This window comes from Cryptotermes secundus, unplaced genomic scaffold (assembly GCF_002891405.2).
Source record: "Cryptotermes secundus unplaced genomic scaffold, Csec_1.0 scaffold1415, whole genome shotgun sequence".
Taxonomy (NCBI): domain Eukaryota; kingdom Metazoa; phylum Arthropoda; class Insecta; order Blattodea; family Kalotermitidae; genus Cryptotermes; species Cryptotermes secundus.
The window spans coordinates 194,838-217,662 of record NW_019744143.1 but is presented as its reverse complement, the minus strand read 5'-3'; the positions used below and the strand labels follow the sequence as shown (position 1 = coordinate 217,662).

General features: G+C 39.0%; 1 protein-coding gene across 1 annotated transcript in view; it reads right to left on the bottom strand.

Annotated features, from left to right (window-relative positions):
- Positions 1-22,825, bottom strand: part of LOC111874594 (basement membrane-specific heparan sulfate proteoglycan core protein) — a gene marked incomplete in the record, with an annotated part of 357,246 nt that overhangs the window by 186,041 nt on the left and 148,380 nt on the right. The window contains 6 exon segments of the mRNA XM_033755519.1: positions 3,287-3,397; positions 5,366-5,476; positions 6,990-7,139; positions 12,901-13,023; positions 20,825-21,052; positions 22,143-22,253. Of these exon segments, the coding sequence (XP_033611410.1) occupies positions 3,287-3,397; positions 5,366-5,476; positions 6,990-7,139; positions 12,901-13,023; positions 20,825-21,052; positions 22,143-22,253 (834 nt within the window).

Genomic DNA, 22,825 nt, shown 5'->3' with positions numbered 1-22,825 from the left:
GAAAGTCGTCTTCTGGGTTTAGGCGCCATGTATTCTTCGTTTTGGCCGACGTTGCGGAGGAACGTATCACCTCCATCTTCAGAGCAGTTGAATGGCTTGGAATGCAGAGAGCAGTAGTTGTAGAACTGCCATCTTGTTTTTAGCCAAAAATTCCTGCACAATGTAAGCGGTATGCGGTCGTGCGTTGTTATGGTGGAGTACCCAGTCGTTCGTGCGCCACTTTTATGGACGTTTTCTCCTCATGTTCTCCCTCAAACGCCTTAGAACATCGCGATAGAACTCTTTATTGACTGTTTGACCAGGAGTGACGAACTCCTTATGAACAATCCCGTCAATATAAAAAAAAACAGATCAACATGGACTTAATGTTGTTCTTGACTTGTCGAGCTTTTTTTGGCCGAGGTGAAGAAGGGCTCTTCCATTGCGACAATTGCTGCTTACTTTTAGGGTTGTAGCCATAAACCCAACTTTCATCACCAGTGACAACCTTCGAAAGAAAGTTTGGATCCTCTTGGAGCTGTTGCTGAAGTTCCCTGCAGACTTCCAAGCGATGCTGCTTCTGTTCATTTTGCAGCAGTCATGGCACAAACTTTGCCGCAATCCTCATGTTCAGTTCCTCTGACACAATTCGTTGACATGTACCATAACTTAGTCCCAAGGTGTTACAGAGGTCTTGAATGATCAGTCTACAATCTTGCAGAATCAGATCCCTAACTTTCGCGACATTTTCTGGTGTTTTGCCCGTTGACGGCCGTCTCGAACGATCATCATCAGTCGATGTTCGGTCATTTTTAAAACGCTTATACCAGTTTTAAGTTTGTGTCTGGCCTAAACTGTTTTCACAAAAAGCTTGCTTCAACATTTGGTGCGTTTCTGCAGCGATTTTCCCAAGTTTGAAACAAAACTTTATACAGACATGCTGCTCTCTCAGGTCAGCCATCGCAAAACCGCAAACTCACGGAAACAAACAATGGAAATACATTCACCAACAATAAACCCAACCACTCAACTCAATGCCGCTTGCCACACTGATTCAAGAAGGATGTGTGAGGAGACACCTAGCGATGTACTCATAACCATTCGCGCGCAAAATTCAAATTTCGGGAACTTTTGGATTGCCCCACGTATTATCTCCTCCGTAAATGCTTGAATACCCCATGAACACCCTGAGGAGCTTGCGAACGCGACAACAGAGCCAGAGACAATGGCTGCTCCTCCCCACTTCTATCTTCTGATGTGCTAGTAAAGGCTAGTACGATTAGCGGTATGTGTACCACGAGAGAGAGAGAGATATAAGGTGGGGAGCGGTTCATGGTTATGGTCTAATGAGAATACTATTATATAATGACATTGGGTTGGAGGAACTAAACGAAACCATGAAGAACCTCAGTAAGGATAGCTCGAGCCCCAGCTGAAAATCTGAGTCAAGCATCTCACAAATATGAGAACAGAGCTTTACTGCCAGTGGACATCATCATACGGTAATTCTCCCGCAACAACAGTCAAGAAGTTTCACTAGCCTTTTGGAACCATTTTAAGCATTCCTGTAAACATTATCGAGGTTCAGACAGATGCAGGTATGCATGATGCCCAAGTCTTCAAGTTTTACTGCAGACCAGTATACATTATTTGCAAAGTCATGAGATTCAGAGATATTTCTTCCTTTTATGAAATGATGGAAGGGATGATCTTAATTTAACAGGCTTGAACAATCAAGGTTGATGAAGTATAAGAATGGGAAAACGTTGAAAATTGAAAACCCCAAGTAGCAAAAGAAATGCTGGACACTAGGCCAATCAGACTTGTGAACTGAAAGGAAGAGAAATAAGAGAAAGAGGGAATAAAGAGAGTGAGAGAAGAAGATATATCCATAATTAAGAGACATACCACCTTAGCCACTTAAGTGAAAATCAATAACTACTTCCATGAAACTTCCATAGAAATATATAACTATCTTGGGATAAGAGCAAAATTATGATTTTTAATGTATGTAAGACTGGTCTGGCAAGATAAACGTGAACTCTGCCTTTTAAATAATTTTGGGGGCTCTACAAAATTCTATAACACACATGCATGTGCGCGCACACACAAAAGCACTGCTCACTGTCATTAGAAAGCACACACATTCAGTGTCAGTACAGAAATTACACAAAACATAACTAATGGAAAGCGAGAGAAACAGCACTTACTTAAGACAAGAGACATTATGGAGGCACAAGAAAAATTTTATCTTGTTAAGTAACATACACACACGAGTATATTCTGTATTTGTAGATGATAAAATCTATAGGAGTCTTCCTGATGTTTAGCATTTCAAAGAAATAAAGAGTTTTGGACAAAAAAAGAAAGGCCTGTTTCTAGACAGGAGCTATCAGCCACCACTTTTCAAATAGCTCTGAGTACCAACCACCCTCCTGTCCAGAAGCACTATAGGTAAGCATAAAGCAGATCAACAGTTACATCTGTAGCTGAGGCCAAAAACACACCACCAATACACTAGCATGGCATCTTGCTTATGCACTTTCACCATGTTTTCCTATGGTTGTAAGACCACACTCCACACAAGGAGATGCCTGTGATGATGTGACACAAAACTCAAAAGGTGTACTATAGTTTGCAAAGAATGCTTTCCTTGCAGTCTCTACATTACGCACCACACAACAAAATGTTTCAAACAGACGTTACAGATTACAATACTGAGATATGCTGAGCCATTTTTAATAATTTCCCTCAATTTTCTAACTATATTCCTGTACAAGAGGTGTTGTAGTGTACGTTTATTCAACAGAACTGTATAGTTTATACATGTTAGGCTGACAAGATGATTATGAATTACAGTGGACACCTAAGAAAGTGGTCATGACCAACATGAAGGTATCAATCTTGCATCTGTCCAAAGCTACCAAAGAAAACTGCACAAAACTTAATCTTTAGTGCTTGTGGCCATACCTAGGAGTTTACCTTCATTACTGTGCTGTGATATTCTTCTTGGTTTACTTAATAACTGTCAACTGCTAAGATTTCACAGCATTAAATGGCAGGATCTAGTGAAAAGTCAATTGGGATGGATGCACTTGTAGCCTACATAAAGTGAAGCCTCAGTTAGGATAGATGAGACCAGAACTTATGACCCCTTACATACAAAGCAAACATGCTAGTCACTAGACTGCAACATTCAGTTCTTGTGTTGCCTCTTGCTGAAGCTAAGTAAGTACCATTTCCTCTCTGACATCATTAAATTTACATGTAGAATGTATTTCAAGACAGATATACAAGTGAAACATACGGCAATCAAGTTCATCTGAACCATCGCTACAGTCAGTTCTTGTGTCACACCGCTTCTCCTCAGGGATGCACTGTCCATCTTCACATCGGAACTCAGCAGCAGAACACAATTCTGTTACCAATTCATGTGAAAACAAGCAAAAAGCAGACGTAACAACAGTCACAACACAAGGCATAAACAACTAAGCAAGAAAACTGCACTACAATTAATTCTTTACTGCAATGTCAGAACTATGAAAGAGGACTGATCATTTCAAGGATAGCTCATGGCTAGAGATTTGCTACTCCATATACATAACTGCACATAACATTCTTCAAATAAGTTAAATTAAATTGCAATTATACCTGTTTAAAATAAAACTTGTAGAATTATTAAGAGACATAATAAGAGACCGGTCCTTTAAGGTCTAATTTACTGACATTTATTATGTTTAGGTTGGCGTACTTAGGTATGATGTTTTTGTTTTTACATGTTCGATTGGACCATGTATGTGCATTGGTTCTTACTAGTTTCCTTTTTGAGTTGATGAATTGATTTACCAATTTAGCTTGACTGGCTTCGATGAATTTGATTTGTTTCATTTTGGTCCGTCACACTAACAGTTACAATTATAAAAGACAAGTCCGTCCAATGTGACTATTTCAGGTTGAACATTGTGTACTTGGACATTACATGTGTATTTGATTGACAACTGTTGTGATAGTGGTTTCAAAAAAGTGTTTGGTGCCTCTGAAGATGATCCAAATGGATCGAAACATGTAAGGCTAGTGAATCATCAAGTGAGAAAACTGAAATAGTCACACTGGACGGACTTGTCTTTTATAATTGTAACTGTTAGTGTGACGGACCAAAATGAAACAAAAAAGCTTATTATTTACCTTCAATCAAATAATTATATTTTATTCTAGAAAATTAATTGCTTGCTTAGAGACTTCTATAGTTAATTCAATGTAAGCTCAAAAGAAAGATTAATATTCTGGACATTAAAAGACATTTCCCCTCCTGAAACATAACTATACTATTATACTGTTCTTATTTGTGTGAAGAATGAATGTGGAGTTACTTCTGTGTGCGCCTTTGCAAGAGAACACAATTTGCCAACCCTCACATCAAACATTTTTTCACAATCTGCATCCTGCCTCTGATTGAACTTCTTAACACTCTGACTAGTGCACATGAAGATGTCAGTTCATTCTGTAGTTGATGATGTGCATTGCCACACAAATTTCTGACAAAGTTCAAACCTCCTTTCCAGTAACAGATTTTCAAATTACTTTTACTTGACTGAAAAAACTTGGAAGTTCACATGTTTGAGACTCATACATACACGTATCTAACCAAAATATTTCAGTCTCCTATTAAAAACAAATGTCACATAATGAAGGGGTCACTTTTGTCCCATTGTACCTGCCTTCCTTCAAGCTTGCATTCTGCATGTAAATCCAACACCACCATACATGTACAGAATTAATTCAACAGATCATAAAAATCTTTCACAGAATTAGTAGTTCTGCAGTATTTAATGTACAATTTTACTTCCAGATATACTGAAAATGATCATCTTGAAATAGATTGAAAATCAGTTGAAATAAGAAAATGACAGCTGACAGTTAAGATAAGTGAAATCATATAAAGCCAACGGCCATAGGCATTGCAGACAGTTCTAATCTCACAAAAAAACTTATACCCTAAGTTCATAAAATTTCAAGAAAATCCTGTCATCCTATCACAAATGTGGCCTCATTCAAACAGGTTTCAAGATACAACGTAAGATGCTTGCAGACTGATCAGAGCTACACTGCTGGCATTATCAGAGACGGGACAGACAAGAATTCCATTTCTTCTGTCATGGACAGGGGTCAGGTAGCTGTGCCTTGCTAACAACCAGAACACTGACCAGATAGCTGTAAACTGACCCTATCTTTACTAAGTGGCTCTTACCCTGTTAACAAGCTGACACAACTCCCATGAGTCACGTAAAACTGGATGCATCATTTCTGCACAGTGTGTAATCATACAAAACAACAAATCATTTCTTTGCTTAACATAGCTATGTGTTTTCTGTATCCCCAAACTTACCACAGTCTCTCTCATCAGTTCCATCTGGGCAGTCGAAATATTTGTCACATCGTTGCCTTGGGTCAACACAAGATCCATCTCCGCACACAATATCACCAGGAGCACAAGTAACTAACCGAAGCAAAAATAAAATGCAAAGACAAACAGAACATAAAGCAATAAGTGAAAAGCTAATCAAGAACACAGGAAGAGCATCTAGTGAAGGCAGATAACTCTCTCTCTCTTCATTCATACAAGCACTAAGAAGCTTTAGAACAGTGCATTACAACAAAGCAACGAAAGTCACTAGTTGGTAATAAGTAACCAGCACTTTATATAAAGAACTTCATTCTCTTTATGTGCTCACAGAAATCTGTTTTATGAATTTTTTTAAGTAAATAGTATTATCACTATAAAGAGAGACAGCATTCAAGAAGATAACCCCACCTTGTTAAAAAACCAAAGCTGATAAAAATTGACTGCATTGGGCACAGTTGTACTGCTAAGTGATTCAAAAGCAACTGTCAGTTCAATTAATTTAATTGTTTTATCCTCTCTGTTCTATTATCGCATTCAAATTCACAGTACAAACTTCTATAATAGATATGCAAATAGAAATACACACTATATGAAAATTCCCTCAGGTCTAGCACCTGGCCTGCAAGCAAAGCATTCATTTAAATATATTACTGTTGAAGTATGTTAATTATGTAGGTTCTAAAGGGTTCTGACAATAGTGTACCTAATACTTGGAATTACTGGGTTTTTGGACTTTCCCCATTATCTGGTATTCCAAAAAACACTAAGGAACACAATGTTTAAGAAACTGGATGAGTTTCCAACCGCAGGTGAAGGGGAGAGAGACATCTACTCTGTTGGGTCCATTTGAAAACTTCAGTCACTGGATTGGTCACTGATTAAGGTTAGCTCTTTCTAATGGACCCAACAGAGCAGGCATTTCCCATGCCTTCACCTGAGGAAGGAAACTGATTCCGTTTCAGAAATGTTGTGTCCTTTAGTGTTTTTTCAAATACTGATGATGGACAAAGCCCAAAAACCCAGTAATTCCATATAAAATTATGTGTAAATGTCTCCCTGTAACTCACACAGTTCACATGAATGATGAATTTAAAGTTCAGCTAAGTTATCACATCAGAAAAAACAGGTCATCAACAGGAACTCCCATCTCCAATTACAACAGCTTTCTTCTTCCTTTTGTTACAATTTTTATATACAACAACATACAATTTGTATCTCATTATCCCAATATCTTGGACAGGTCTTAAACATTATCTCCTTCCTCTGAATGAAGAGTTTCAAGTATTTGAAAACAGAATGGAATCCTATGACAAGGCAGGCAAATGAACATTTCAATGGGCTCAGCCTGCATTTTAACTGGGACACAAAACATGCACCTAGAACGTTGGTGTCAAACCACCTGAAAAACGACTAATTTCTTCAGAAAACAAAATGTCATTATGGGGATTCAATTTTCCTAACTCAATAGTGGTTTCAGTAATAATGACTGTTTCCAGGTGAGTGAGTTCAGTCTTCTTGTCTTCCATTTAATTTCAACTGAAACACTCCTGTAGTCAGATGACAAGTATCACAACCTTCTGCTAGCAACAAAGTGTTTTTCACATACCATTGGCAGCAGGTGGCCCATCGCAGTACTTTTCATCACTACCGTCACGGCAATCTGTAACTTCATCACAGCGATAATCATCGTCAATACAGGCACCATCATCACATCTGAACTTCCCAGGTCCACAAGCAGGTGGTCTAGGTTCAACACCTGCAGAATGACAAATCAACTACATATTCACAATTCCTTGAAATTCACTGCCCTTTATTAGCTCAATGGGTCAGCACACATCACACAATTTTTGGGGTCTGGGTAATAACAACCCGTGAAGCTACATGTTCTTGTAATCCATAGAAACTTAATTCTCTCCACTGCGAAGTTCTCAAATCTCATCTGCCTTTACCATACAGCAATTCTGTTACAGATATATGACGGTAATAGAAGTTTCACGTAGATCAGAATTAGAATGCCTTGTATCTGCAGTAGGTAAAAAAAGTGAAGTTATCCTTGGGCTTAGCGGCCTCCGTAGTCTAGAGGTAACGTTCCCACCTCATGACTCGTAGGACGCAGGTTCAAATACCCGGCAGAGGTCGTCGAATTTTTAAGGGCCAAAAAATTCAGGGAACAAGTCCTCCGGGAGGGACTTTAAGCCGTGGGTCCCGTGTCGTAGCTTTACGGCAAGTAAAAGAACCTCATACCTCCAAAGGAGGCCACTGAGCCAAATTACAGACGTTTCCCGCCCAACAGCAGTCACTAATACCTCTGGTAGATGGGGGAAGCATTATAGACACCTCTAAGCTAGTAGAGCCGGTCTCACTGGCTGGGCGGGACTGATGGTAAGCACCAGTACCGGTAGGATATAGACACTGGTAGAAATCATAGAGGGAAGCACAATGGACCAATACAGGTCTAAGTGCATGGGGAAACCCACCCTCTCCAATAACTAACTAACTATCCTTGGGCTTAGTCAATTAAGCACCATGAAATGAAGATGTATGAGGGTGTGAATGTACAGCTCCACCATTCTTGACCTTAGCACTAAATGGATATGAGTGGGTAGCTTTACCATTGGGGAAACAACCCATTGTACAGGAGGCAGGGTGCACACCAGAGCCAGTCAAAGCGTCAACAATGAAGAGAAAAATGTCTTGTCCTTGCTGAGAATCCAACCTCCATTCCTCAATCGTCCAGCCTAATCACTATGCATATTGGCTATCCTGGCTCCATCTGCAGTACTTAAAGGTTTGAAACTCTTCATTGCTACTGTGGCAGACTTCAAATCTTGGTGTGCTGTTAGCATACACATACCCTAACGCCCATTTCAAACTAATTTCATGGAACTGAGCCCTTCTTGAGAAGCTGCCAGTTGTGCAGCTACTCAAGAACTTCCAAAGATTATATGGAACCCGAAGGTTCATTACTGTATTTACAAGAGCCCTCCACCAGTCCCTAATTTTAGCAAGAACAATCCAGTCGATACCACCCCATTCTATCTTGCCCATTTCAAATATAGAACATAATTTTGAACACTTGATATAAATGGACATACAGATAACAGCTAAGTTCAAAGCAAAATAAATAAAATATAGTAACGACAAGAATAATAATAATTTATTTTGATGATGATTTTTATAGCATAAGGTGCTAGATTAAATTTTGATATTGTTCAGTGTTCTTAATATGAGAATTTTCAGCAATGCAAGTCAAGCTAGTTGAAAAATGTATCAATACACAGCCAACTTTCAAAAACGCATTTTAAAATATGGGCACAAATAAGTGCTTCAGTTTACATATGAGAACACCACCTCTATTCTTCGGAGGGCTCACAACCATCTTCTGGGCAGACTGATCGGTCTAAAGATACATGACTTTCCATTTATCAGTTCAGTATTTTCATACAGATGCTCTTTGATTTTTAAGCCTAATTGTGCGCCAAAGAATTGCAGTGGGTGAAGTCAAATAAATCAAACACATGCTAGGCCAAATTTTCCTTTCCCCCTCTCATTCTTCCTCTGACACCAAGAAAATACTATCCCTTCTCCCTGCCACTCTTGACCAACCAGCAAGCAATTCATATCAGAGTGAGTGATATTAACTGAAGCTGGTCTAAATTAACTGAGCACATTAAAATGGAATCCACTTCATGAAACTCACACATAACATGGAGTACTCATATCAGATATCCTTCCACTGACAAAGCAACCAACTACAAAAGTGAGCTGCATACATTTTGAAAAAGTTAAGTAGTTCCATCCAGTGTGACTGGTTAAGATTTTCTTATTTTAATTATTCATGCCCTTACATGTTTCAGTCTTCAGAGACCAACTTCAGAAGGACACCTTTACATCAATGCATTTAGAAGACACTATTACACTACATGCTCTAAAAGTTAAAATATATACATACAATATAAATAATATACAACTGGCTGTAAAATCTAAAGTCTTTACAACTATTGCAGATAATGGATAACGAAATTCTTTACTACCGAGAGTGTGAGAGAACAGTTGGTTGTGAAAAACGCTTTCAAGTGCTTCAGCATTTGAAAACTAATATTCATTCATTCATTCATTCATTCATCAGTAATCTATTAGACGATAGGTCCACAGTCTCTTCCAAAACAGTTCCTCCACTTAATGTGATCTAGAGCTTTCTCCTTCAAATAAAAATATCCTCTTTTGCCCCAAGATCATCCAGCATCTTCTTATATCTTCTTCGTCTTCTGGTCACTTATATCCACCCCTCTCACATACATGGTATCTCCGTTTTTGGAAAGAGACTATCCAGGAAAAGTGATAATGTGGTAGTTTTTCCATTTGCTTTCCACATCGCAGTACAACAGCCGTTCAAACCACTCTGGTCACACCTGTTGCTATACGAACTTGAACCATCTCGAGCATCATTTGCTCTGTGCTTCAAGTCGCTGCTGATGACGCTGCTTCAGGCATCACTTATATATAATATATACTAATATATAGATAGTATTAAAATTAAATCCACGAAAAGTGCTCCTGTTCAAAAATTGCTTAGTGAATTTTCTAACAATAGTTTTTCACAGTTTTCCTTTGATTTAGGCAAGGCCTTTTTAGCGGCAGATATCCTGCTCTGGAAACCAACCAATCCTACTCTGAGAAACTACACAGAGAAGTATACACAGTGCAAAGTCTCAGATGAATCTACTGTGCACAAAAATTACTTGAAGTAGTGTTACGATCTTACAATTGAAAGCATTAGAAATAAGATTCAAGATAATTTTGTGTGGGTATCAATCGACGAAACACAAGATTGTGAGGGACGGTTTATTGCCAAATGTATAGTTGGGTCCCTTAATAAGAATGAACCGTCTACCCCATATCTTCTTGCGGTAGAGCAATTTGAAACCACAAATAGCTCCGCAGTTTCCGAATTTTTTATCAATTCCATGAATTTGCTATGGCCGAATGGCATTCGGTATGAGCGCGTACTGCTTGCTCTTTGTGACTGATGCCGCAAGTTATATGATGAAAGCCGGTACTGCTCTTAAAGTTATATTTCCAAATATGACACATTTGACTTGCCTTGCCCATGGGTGGCAACGTGTTGCAGAAACAATCTGTGCAAATTTTCCGCTTGTTGACAAGTTGGTGTCTTCTGTGAAGAAGGTATCTGTTAAAGCGCCATACAGAAAAGAAGCCTTTAAAGCAGTAGCACCGAGCATTCCACTTCTGCCAGAACTAATTTTAACGCACTGGGGCACGTGGCTGTGTGCAGTGAGTTATTATACCGAACATTTAGAAACAGTTAGGAATGTTGTGAATACATTTGATCCCAAAAGTGCAGCATCAATTCAAATTGCCCAAGATGTACTAAAAAACGCAGAACTAGAAACTAATCTTTCCTGTATATCTGCTCACTTCTCTCATCTTCCATCCGCCATTTCCTCGCAGGAGGCAAGCAATAGCAATACTTCTTCGTATTCAAAACCACTGTTTCCAAATTGAATTCGGTTCCTGGAAGAGTTTGTGAAGTAGTAAAGGAAAAAGTACACAGCATTCTTTCAAAAAATCCAGGATATGTACAAATTTGTGAAATTGAAGAAATTTTAGCCAGTAAATGTACTGAACTGCCAAGTAAGAAATCACTAACAGTGGAGCAAATAGCGGCTTTTGTACATGCGCCCCTAAGTTCCTGTGAGGTGGAAAAAAGTTTTTCCCGCTATAAGTACATCCTTACAAGAGAATAGGAGGCGACTTACTGTGGAAAACCTAAAACATTTAGTAATTGTGAACTGCAACAGAAGAGAAGTTGAAAGTTCAGAGAGCTTAATGTGAGTACCATTGGTTTTTTAAATTTGTAATGATATATGTTGGCTTTGTTGCATGATTTGTATTTAAGGATAGCTTTTTATTGCAAGTGAATCATTCAGTGATTACATAAAATGAACTTAAATATTGATTTGTTGGTCTTAAAACAATGTAAAATCAATTTTAATATTTGGTATAAATTTTTATGTGCATTAGTGCATATTTCAGAAGTTTTTCATGCATAATTGCATACATATTTAAGGGATTATTAAGGCATAAAAATCCGGTCCCTAGTAATGACTAGTTATACTTTAAGCCTGACTCACACATATTTGGACAGTAGGCACAGAAAGGTTGTACAAAATCCTCCCCAACTGCAATGTCGGGCTTATCATACTTCTACTGTGTTCTGAAAATTAACTTTACATGAAGACAATTTTTAAGTTAACTGTTTTTCAATCTGTTCTTATCCTTTTGCATTTGTTGCTAGAAATATAATTTGGATTGATATAAAGTTTTTCTTTCAACTGAAAAAAGTGTGTGGGGGGAGGGGGGGAAGCCAAGATCAAACTTCATGAAGTGCCCATCACTGCCATTAAGAAGCCCTGAACATGTGTTGCTACAATTTCCTTACATATAAAGGCAGATGACATCAGGTTTGACAGCTGTGTGATAACTGAAAGTTTAACTAGTATGTAAGATTTGAGGCTTTCACGGCGGTGACTATAAAGAAAGCAGTCTTCTGGGATTTGGCACCGTGTATATGTGGTGTTAACCGACGTTTCGGAGGAACGTATCGCCTCCATCTTCAGGGTAGAAGAAAAAATATAGCAGACTTTTACCGGTTCTCACGGTCTCTTTGCTTGCAGATTTCTTATATATTTTTTCTTCTACCCTGAAGATGGAGGCGATACGTTCCTCCGAAACGTCGGTTAACACCACATATACACGGTGCCAAAAGACTGCTTTCTTTAACTAGTATGCTTCAATATATCAACTGGCACAATCATTTGGAGTTTGATGTACTGAGCTTACCACTAAGTTCCTAATTTTCAGGCCAAAACTGACATACTAACATAAATACTTCATGCACTATATGACCAGTAAAATGTAGGTTATAATAATGCTGTTTCGTATAGCATCTTCTGGAATGTAACGCCATGTGGCCCAATAAAGTTCACTCGCATTTCAAAGGAATGTACTGCATCCATCTTCAGGGTCAAACAGTGAGCCAAGCAAAGAACCAAGAAGAGGAAAGCAAGCACATTCTGCCAAAACATCACCGAAATTCCACCAGGCTTCATGGCATTACAATTCTGAAGATGGTGCTCGTCATAGTCATAGTCACTGTTGCCACTGTCGTCATTGTGAGGAGTTCAGACCCAGCATGTTACTGCTTTCTTTTTCATAGTTCATGATCAAATGCTGAAATCCACAATATAGTTAACAGTCATTATTTTACAGGGAATCAGATATTTTCTATATTGATTTCTTACGTTAGTTATGAGTTGACTCTGGTAACAGTTGATGAGAGTGACACTTATAACATGGAGTGACGAAAGCATTAAACTAAATAACACTGACTGTAGTCAGTGGGGTTTTTATTGACTGTAATAATGATAATAATCACAAAAAAAAAGACCCAAATGATCATAATAAATTGCAAGTACTGCTTGAAAAAAACGTACCACAGTTTTGTTCATCAGCACCATTGGGACAATCACTTTTACCATCACACCGACGTGCCAATGGCACACACGAACCATCCAGACAAGTAAAGTCAGAGGCTGGGCAAGGTGCCACCAAAGCTCCTACATGAATAGACGTCACAGACATATATATACATATATACACACACACACACTCGCATACAAAAGCAATATGTACAGCAGCAAACCCTAATTCATTTGGTAATCGGAACCAAATCTGTAACCTGGTTGCATCACGTGTTTTTCATTATGTGTCAGTCTCTCCAAAAATCGCAACCTATAAGATATAAAAGAGTTTCATACTTGGAAGAAATTAAATTCCCCAACAAATTTGTGACATCAAGCATGGACTTTTTTACTGATTGCACTGCAACCCCAAAACTTCTGTGAATGAGACAATACCATCAGAACTATTCCTCAAGATTAGAATTATTCTCAATTAGTTCAAAATTAATACATTTCTGGCATGCCCCTATTAACTGCTTTATGAATTCTGCTATGCATTTCCTCTTATTTTGCAAAGAAAATACCTACTTACTTATACAGAAAGAAAATAGCAAACAAGTTCCATAGCTGCAGAACTGTCCAAACCAACAGAGATACTGAAACTGAGAGCTTTGACTACCATTCCAAATATCTTTCTCAGTGCTTTGTATACACATGTACATGGATGTCTCTCCACTGCTGAAATCACACTGTCAGGGATATGAAAGTCTTTCCGTCCAATGTACATTTTTCATGGATGGGGAAATTTCTTTAGCCTGACCTCTACTATAACATGATATAATAAAAGAATCACACTTATTGTTTAAATGGATTTGAATCAATATTTCATATTCTCTGGAAAGGTTCATGCACCACCATACAACTATTGTTAAATGGACTACTTGGCATGGAACAAATAAATGCCTACAAATACATGAAAATGTACCATGTGGATAAACAATAAATAATGTTGGACTCAAGTAATGGAAATTCAGGATTTCAAAACAATGTACTTTTCAATGTGTCTGTACAATGGAAAATCTACAAATACTATAAGCAATGAATATCATTCTGTTGCATGCTGAATATGTTACAATGTTATAAAAACTTGAAACAAAACATGCATGCAAATAACCAGCAATTTCTATATTTTCATTTCCACACCTGCCTCCACATGTCTGTCATCGTGCAATTCAATTTCCTCTGTAATTTATCTGCCCACACATTCCAATCTGCTTCAAGGCCTGGTTTGAATGCCATGAATCCTAGTGCCATGGACATGTTGAGAGGCCAAAACGCAACTCCATGAAAATGACCTGTTGACCTCTCCACACTATAATCATTTAAACACATTCCCCATGCAGTGTGCCATCAAAATTGTCATGCAGCAATGACATTAGAGCTGCCAATCCCCAGTTTTGTGTCCAAGACAACAGCAGCAGAAATCTACTAATGGACTCTAGCTTGAGATGCCAAGGTCAATTTAAAATAAGATTATATAAATGCATGATGAAATTATCTCTACGCAACAGAAAATTTAAGGGAGTCTGGTTGTGCACAGCCAACAAATGACATGTGAGGAAAACAAACAAAAAAATGGACTGTATGGGATGCACTGAATTTCTCTGTTATCCTTTGCTATGGACTGTGTGGGATGCACTGAATTTCTCTGTTATCTTTAGCTTCAACACTTGGTGGCTTTCTGGGTCTAATGGCAACAGAGACCACATCACCTTTGAACATTTTCAGGTTTTCTATCATTAAAATCATAACCATAATAGTGAAGCAAACTTTGAGGTTCGAATGTCACATAATGCTGTATGGCAACAAATCTTTGAAAAATGTGCTCCTGTGATTAAGACATCCTTTTGTATAACACAAAGTAACAACAAGTGGGTGCAAAACATCTATATTTAATCTTTCCATCTGATGATGGTAACTTAACAAAACACTGGTCCTAAACATCAAAAATTCTGAATATACGTAGATAAAAAATGTATCTACAAATTTCTGTCAAACTTTACTGAGGTTACAATTACAAACATACGTGTTTGTGAAAACTATGACATCACAGTGTGCGAATTTTATGCAATTGAGAGTAGATACTTGTCAAAATTACTCACAGAAATAATTGCCAAATTGTACAATTATTCACTTATAGTTTCTGATAACCTCAACATGTAAGTTACATTGTTACCAGAACATCCAGGAACATAATAATTTGTAAATGTAAAGTAGCATGAAATCAGTGGGGTTCTGTCACCAATGTCAACAGAATTTGCTTGCTAGCACTTCATTATGATTTTGTTCTTTCTATTTACACAAAAATATTGTTTAATGCATAGCATGTCACGTTTTGGAAACTAAAAAAAAACTTTTAATATGTAATTAAATTCACAACTGAACAACAATGTCCCTCACATTCTTACTAATGAACACAACCAATACACTCCTTTAAAGTGAAATCGAATCTTGGTGATGACATGTTTCACCTATGAATGTGGAATTTTAATCTCAAAGAAGATACAGCATTAAAATAACTGACTTACATACGTTGGATAAAAAGTAGTGGCAACACCTCTATAGTTCTGAAATGACTTTATTACCTGAGGTAAACACACTTACATTCCTTCAATATAATCGCCCCCCATGTGTACCACCGTCTGCCAAATTTGTGGAAGGCGTACACCATCAGCGCACCCACTTCAGTTTATGTCCAGCAGTGACCGCCCTACAGCATGAATAATCTCCTCTCTTGTGTTGTAATGCGTCCCTCGCACTGGTTCTTTCATTTTGGCAAAGAGATCATAATTGCATGGACTCATATCGGGTATGGCAGATGTTGCAGTATCTCCCATCACCAGCAGCAAAGGAGGACAGCGTCCGCAGTATGAGCCCTTGCATTGTCATGAAGGATGATGGAATTCACTGCCAGCAAGTGTCGTCACTTTCTCCTGAGTGCTGGATGAAGATGATTAAACGGGAATTTGCAGTAGTAGGCAGAGTTTACTGTCTGTCATTGAGGTACAGTGTGGTGCAGCATCACTCCATCAATGTCATATGTCACAATGAACATCGCCTTCACACTACTCTGCGTAGAGTCCACTTTCTTTGGATGAGGAGAACCAGGATGCTTCCATTCATTTGATTGTAGCTTCAAGTGCAGTTCATATGAGCGAGCCCAAGTTTTGTTCAAAGTGACGATACTTCCAAGGAAGTCATCGCCTTCCCTCTGGTACCGGTCCAACAAGTCCTGTGCAACTGCATAACGTGGTCATTATCGCACCTTGGACATTGTGTGGGGTACCAAACGCACTGCAATTTTGTGGTATCCAAGAATATCGTGCAGAATGTGGAGCGTGGTTTTGTGATATACGCCTACCTCAGCAGCAAACTCCCACACTGCCCATCGAAAATTGACATCCAGCAAAGAAGCAAGAAGCTGAACTGTGTGGTTGTCAACATGGGGTCGTCTTGAACGGCATCCCTCCTTTCACGGAACAATGTCACCCATCATGCCATTGTGTGATATGGCAAAGCAGCATCATCACATGCTTCTCACAGTCCCTGATAACAGTTTTGTGCACTACGACCTCATGCAACTTCAATTTTTATCCAGGAGCATTGTTCTTCTTTTGTAAACATGTTATTAGGGTGCTTGAACTGGGCTCCTGCACTTCAAGACAATGCACATTGCAACCCAATGAAACACAAGCAGAGCCACTCACTGCACTACTTCAACTGAACTTCTGCTATCAGCTACAGATGGCGCTAGTGCCACCTGACGCACATCTTTCATGTTACAGCAGTGTTGCCACTACTTTTTATCCAACCCTTGTATATTCACAAGGTTCCCAAGGACCAGTAATCGTAATGTTGAACAGAATTTTCATGGTCTTTTTTAATTTCCCTGCAAATTCCTAAAATGTACAGTACTATAGAACTGGCCCTGACCACTTTCCACTGCAATTCATTTTATTCAGAATCATCCTACCTTATCTTAGTCATTAACATATAACCTCAGCAGCTTACTATAGACTGTAAAATAGCCAATCAATCAATCAACCTAAGGAATATCGCATTTTATTCCTGATTAATATGGCCCGGATTTTTTTAAAATGCATATCCGCATATGCAAATGCATATTTTGAGGGGTTTTGGTCATTATTGCATATTCTTAAGGTAAGAGCAATTAAGGATAACTAAGGATGAGACAACCGATTTATGTGGCAGATGAATAACAAATTTCGTAGTTGGTAAGAAGAACCCGGCAACCCTCATCTTCTTGCTTGCAAACTACTAGAGAAAACCAACCATAGCACAATAGCAAGATTTGTAAATGATTCTTTGTGACTACTAAGGCCATCTGAAATTGAGAATAACTGTTGTAAGGTGCCAGTATTACTCACAGATGGAGCTTCCTATATGATGAAAGCAGCAAAGGCCTTACAAGTATTTTATCCAAATCTTATACACATAACCTGTTTAGCTCACGGATTACACCGTACTGCAGAAAAAATATGCGCACAGTTTCCAGCTATTAACGATTTAATTGCAAGTGGGAAAAAAAAACTGTTTCGGAAAGCACCAGCTTGTGTCCAGTTCTACAAAGATTGCCTACCTCAGGTTCCTCTGCCACCTCAACCTGTCCTAACTAGGTGGGGGACATGGTTATCCGCAGTTTCATTTTATCAGGAGAATTTCGATCAAATAAAAGAAGTGGTTACAAAACTTGAAGATAAGTATGCATGTGTCCGTGAAGCAAAAGTGATGTTTGGAAGTGATACTGTTTATCAATATGTGAATTTTATCCATGCACATTTTTCTACACTTTCAAAAGCCATTGAGAGCTTAGAATCTTGTGGTGCACTCCTTCATTACTCACCTGAACTCGTTCAGAAGGCAACTTGTTCACTGAATTTCGCACTAGGCGAAATTAGAGACAAGATTAAATGCAAGTTAGAAATGGTGTTGAATTCGAACCCAGGACTAAAAAAGATTCAGTCAATTAGTCAGTACTTGAGTGGAATTAGGGTATCTCTACCAGATGAATGTTCCAAACCTTCGGCGCCAGTGTATAAATACTGTCCAATCACGCCAGTTGATGTACAAAGATCAGTCTCAGCCTATAAACTCATTTTGACGGACAATAGATGTAGTTTGTCTCCAGAAAACACTGAAAGACTTCTAGTTGCCTATTGTGATGCTACTTTCTGCAGTGAATGATACATGTAAATAGGTGAGTCTGAATAAAGTGACCTGTTTCTTAAGTGCATATTGCTTTATTTTTTGTGCATATTTTCCCGCTTTTTAGCGCATATTTTAAGTATTTTTAGCACACAAAGATGCAGGCCCTACTGATTAAACACAACAGAGAGCCTCAATGAATGTTCCTCAGCATGCAAAATCAAGAACAAACATTGGAAATAACATGGCTTACCCACAATACATCAGACAAGACTATTGCATTTGTACTTAGTCATTGCAATATACACTCAAGTGCCAAAAGTCATGGGATAGCAGTATGTAAATTTATTTTTAAGTGGCGCCACTGTCCCTTGATGGCTTGGGAATGCCCAGAGCAGTATCACTTGTGAGGTGTTCTCTCGTGAGTCAGGTTGAACACCGGCAAGTCTGGTCATGGCAAGCTGACGTGAATTATCACAGTTTGAACGGGGCATGATAGTGGGTGCCAGGCGGATCGGACATTCAATTTCCAAAGTTGTGCGGTCATTCAACATTCTTTGATCTACGGTGTCACGTGTGTACCGGGAATGCCCTGTGGAAGGCATTTCCACCCACCATGGAAAGCACAGTGGCCAACCACAGGTGCTTAATGATCATGACGATCGTGACCAGAGGTGTCTAGCTAGAATTGTCCATGGTAACAGACAAGCGACACTGGCTAAAATCACATCCACATTCAATGCGGGAGGTACCAGACACATATACAGCAGGTCAGTGCAGCGTTCTTTAGCTTCCATGGGATATGGGAGCAGAAGACTGACCATAGTGCCCCTGTTAACACCACGACACCGGACACAGCACCTCACCTGGGCTTGTGACGTCACTAATTGGACCCTGGAGGATTGGCAACATGTGGCGTGGTCGGATGAGTCACGGTACCAGTTGTTTCGGGCAGATGGTAGAGTTCAGGTGTGGGGCAGACCCATGAGGCCATGGACCCCAGTTGTCAACAAGGCACCGTGCAGGCTGGTGGTGGTTCCATAGTGGTGTGGGATGTGTTCACATGGCATGAGTTGGGTCCGCTCGTCCACCTAAACATGTCATTGGCGGTGACCTCTACGTTACACTGCTTGGTGACAATTTGCAGCCCTTCACAGATTTCATGTACCCCCACAACGATGGGATATTCCAGCAGGACAGTGCACCGTGTCACTGGGCCGGAGTTGTCCAGAATCGGTTCGAGGAGCATTCTGGAGAGTTCCTACGAATGGCGTGGCCACGTTTGTCCAACATGAACCCAATTGAGCATTTATGGGACATGCTGGAGAGGTCCATTCGCACCTACAAATACCAGGGAGCTGTGGGCAGCTATCCAGATGGCATGGCTCAACATCTCTCCAGAGGTCTTCTGTCCACTTGTGGAATCGATGCCACGTCGAGTTGCTGCACTTCACCGTGCTAAAGGTGAGTCCTACACGATACTAGGAGCTATCCCATGACTTTTGGCACTTCAGTGTATAGCCCATGTGTTGCCCCCAGTCTTTAATTTACCAGCATTCACAACATATTACACATCACAGCTACATGCTCCACACACTGCACCAAGAGATGAAACGCAATTTTACAATGCCATACATGAACATCAAGCCAGCCACCACAGTCTGACACACTTTTCCACCAATCAATTCAAACAAACTTCACTCTGCAAGGCAGTAGCAGCCACCAATGCAGAAACAGCATGCAGGCTCTAGATATGAATGCTCCATCAGCACTGAGGGTAAACTAGCAGACATACATATAAAACTCAACAATATTGTAGACAAAAGCAGAATTAAGAATGTGTTAATTGAATGAGATTGGTAGGAACGAAAGGTTTGGTTACACGAAAACAAAAATGATGCAATGAAGATCTACTAAACACGCAATGGCAAGGATGATCCAGAGAAAAGACATACAAGATCAAAACAGGATCAGATGATGGAAATGTTGAAAAAACAGAGGCAATTTTGTAATCAGATCAAATTAGATGAAGATGGGACAGAGGAGAATCACGAATCAGAAGCTGGCACAGTAAGAACCTGAAAGAAAAATGTTCCATGGATTAAGAGGCTCTCTTGATTGGATGGGGTGCCAGAATTTGAAAATGCACATGAATTCAGGAAATGATTGCTATTATTCACTTCAGAAACTGTTATCGTCCTGACTACTTTATAAAACAAGATTATTGAACCAGTACTTCTGCATAGTTTTACAGCCTGCAGGCAAAGTAAAGATATGAATATAAAAAAGACAGAGTTAAGTCGGCATTTTATACAACAAAGACATGATTGACTTACACAAGGCACTTAGTTATATCACAGTAACAAAGTATATGAAGTTGTCATCAGTTGGACTGTTTGCCTGGATGGGGGACACAAACAATGAATACAGAATCTGGGTGAGAAAATCTTCTGGAGGCCAGCCACTTGCACAATTATTTGAAGGAAATTCGATGAAAATATTATGACTGACCATAGAAAAACAGGCTGGGAGGGTACAAGCAGGATCAAAGTGGCTCACGATTGTGTTCAATGGTGGTATATCACATTACAGGTTTAAACCTTTCGGTTATCAGAATTAGGCGACAATGAAAAGTTACATATTTCCTTTTGCTACTGTCCAAATGCTATGCATTTCACCACATTTCACTGTCATTCGAGAAACTAGTATTGAAAGCCTCCATTATTAGTACCTGTACAGTTCACCTCATGCCAGCGATCCTTGCAGCTGGGATGTCCATCACAACGAAACTCAAAATGTATGCTGGTTAGCCCATATTGACAGCACCACTGGCAAATTAACTCCACAATTAGATTGAGCATGCGTCCACCTTGAGATTTGTGTACTCGCCAACGGGAATAACCCATCCGTGCATTACAATAAGAAGCCACACATGCAGATTTGCATGCTCGTGAGAGAACTACGAGGAAGTAGTGTTACAGTAGGTTACAAGAGAATAATACTGTCTTATGCTGTAAGAAGAACACAACAGGTTAAATACAATATCATGCATTATATTCTGCTATGTTTAGTATCGAATTTATACTATTACACACGCTCTCTCACATTAATTCACTTTTCACTTCTGGATCATTTAATGACATGACCCTCTGGTGCTACACGAGTATTTTCAGGTAAGAGTTCCATATGGGTGAATATTTGTATACAGAAACCAATTATTCATTCTCTAAAACTCCAATTCAGATGAAAGCATTTAAGAGGAAAACAAGAATTATGTATGGTTCTTAACCATGGGCAATCAAAGGTACTCGGGCCAGAAATATTAACCAGCAGCTCAGCTTTTTAATAGCTTACTAATAAAGCCTTCTGTAAATTTATTTATAAAGAAAGTTGACATGACTAGCAAAACAGTTGCAAAACAACGAACAGCCATTTTGTATAGAATTATTATCAGCTGCTTATAAATGTAAAAATGCTTCAAAAACATGATGTAAAAAAAATCTGTGAAGAGTTTCAGCAGGAATTTTGGATACTATAATGGCGATAATAAAAATGTCCATGTAATGTAACTACAGACATTTGAGACATTTTTAAGAGACAAGGAAACCTACTACTTTCCTGAATTAACCTTTTGTTTTGCAACATCTACTTTTCTTTTAAGATAAGTTTTCATAATAACTGTCCTCTCTAGATTCACTTCAGTTATGGATGAAAATAAAGTTGAAAGTTAAAAGTTGAAAGTTGAAAGTTGCATTAATATGGACATCATTCCCTTCATTACAAACCACTAGTCACGACACTGAATAGTTTTCCAGTAGCAATGATGTTTGTGAAAGCATGCAAAATGTATGGTTATACATACTTTAAAATTCCACACATTTCCCAGGATCAGTTCTGGCTGTAAGTCTGGTCTGAAGGCCCTCACAGCAAACTAAGTTAGAGCAAACCTTGCAAACATTGTTCAAAGCTTTCATCAGTTTGCACTGCCATGCTACAGCTCCCAGTTATACAGACTAAGTAAAAGACTGGAAACAGTCTCTGATTCATACCACAATCCTCCTCATCGCTTCCGTCACTGCAGTCCCTGTGATCATTACAACGTGCTGAGAGATCCACACAGCTTCCATCTTTACAGCGGAACTCAGACGGGGTACAACGCGCTGTAAAGAAACGAAATTAATTAAAAATAACTCAACTCTGTATGATCTAAGATTTTCACAGACGTGAACAACCATATTGGGCTCTTCAGGTGAACATCTACACTTTGGTCTTGGTCTTCAAATACTCCAGTCTGGTGTCACAACCCCAAATTCCACAATATGGAACTCACATAACAATGCATCATCCAGGACAGAAACTAACAGTGGCTCAAAGAACATTCCCTGCAGAAATGACTGACTTGAACCAAGACACAAGCCTTCTTCCAACAGCCAATAGTTATTCATTCAGCTGGTCAAGTAATTCCCAATTCCATGTAACCTACAGTTTTACACACAAAAACCCATCATTGCATCTGCTACTAATAACCATTTTACATCCTCAAAATCTATTCCCTTAGATCCAATTTAATATTATCTTGCAATACTGACATCTCCCAAGTGTTTTCTTCGCCTGAGGATCTGCAACCAAAATCTTCGATTTCTTTGTATTTATTTAACAACATTGCAGTACCTCAGACTATACAAGTACAGTGTCAACAACTGAAAAGTTTAACCTGCAAACGCTTCATACA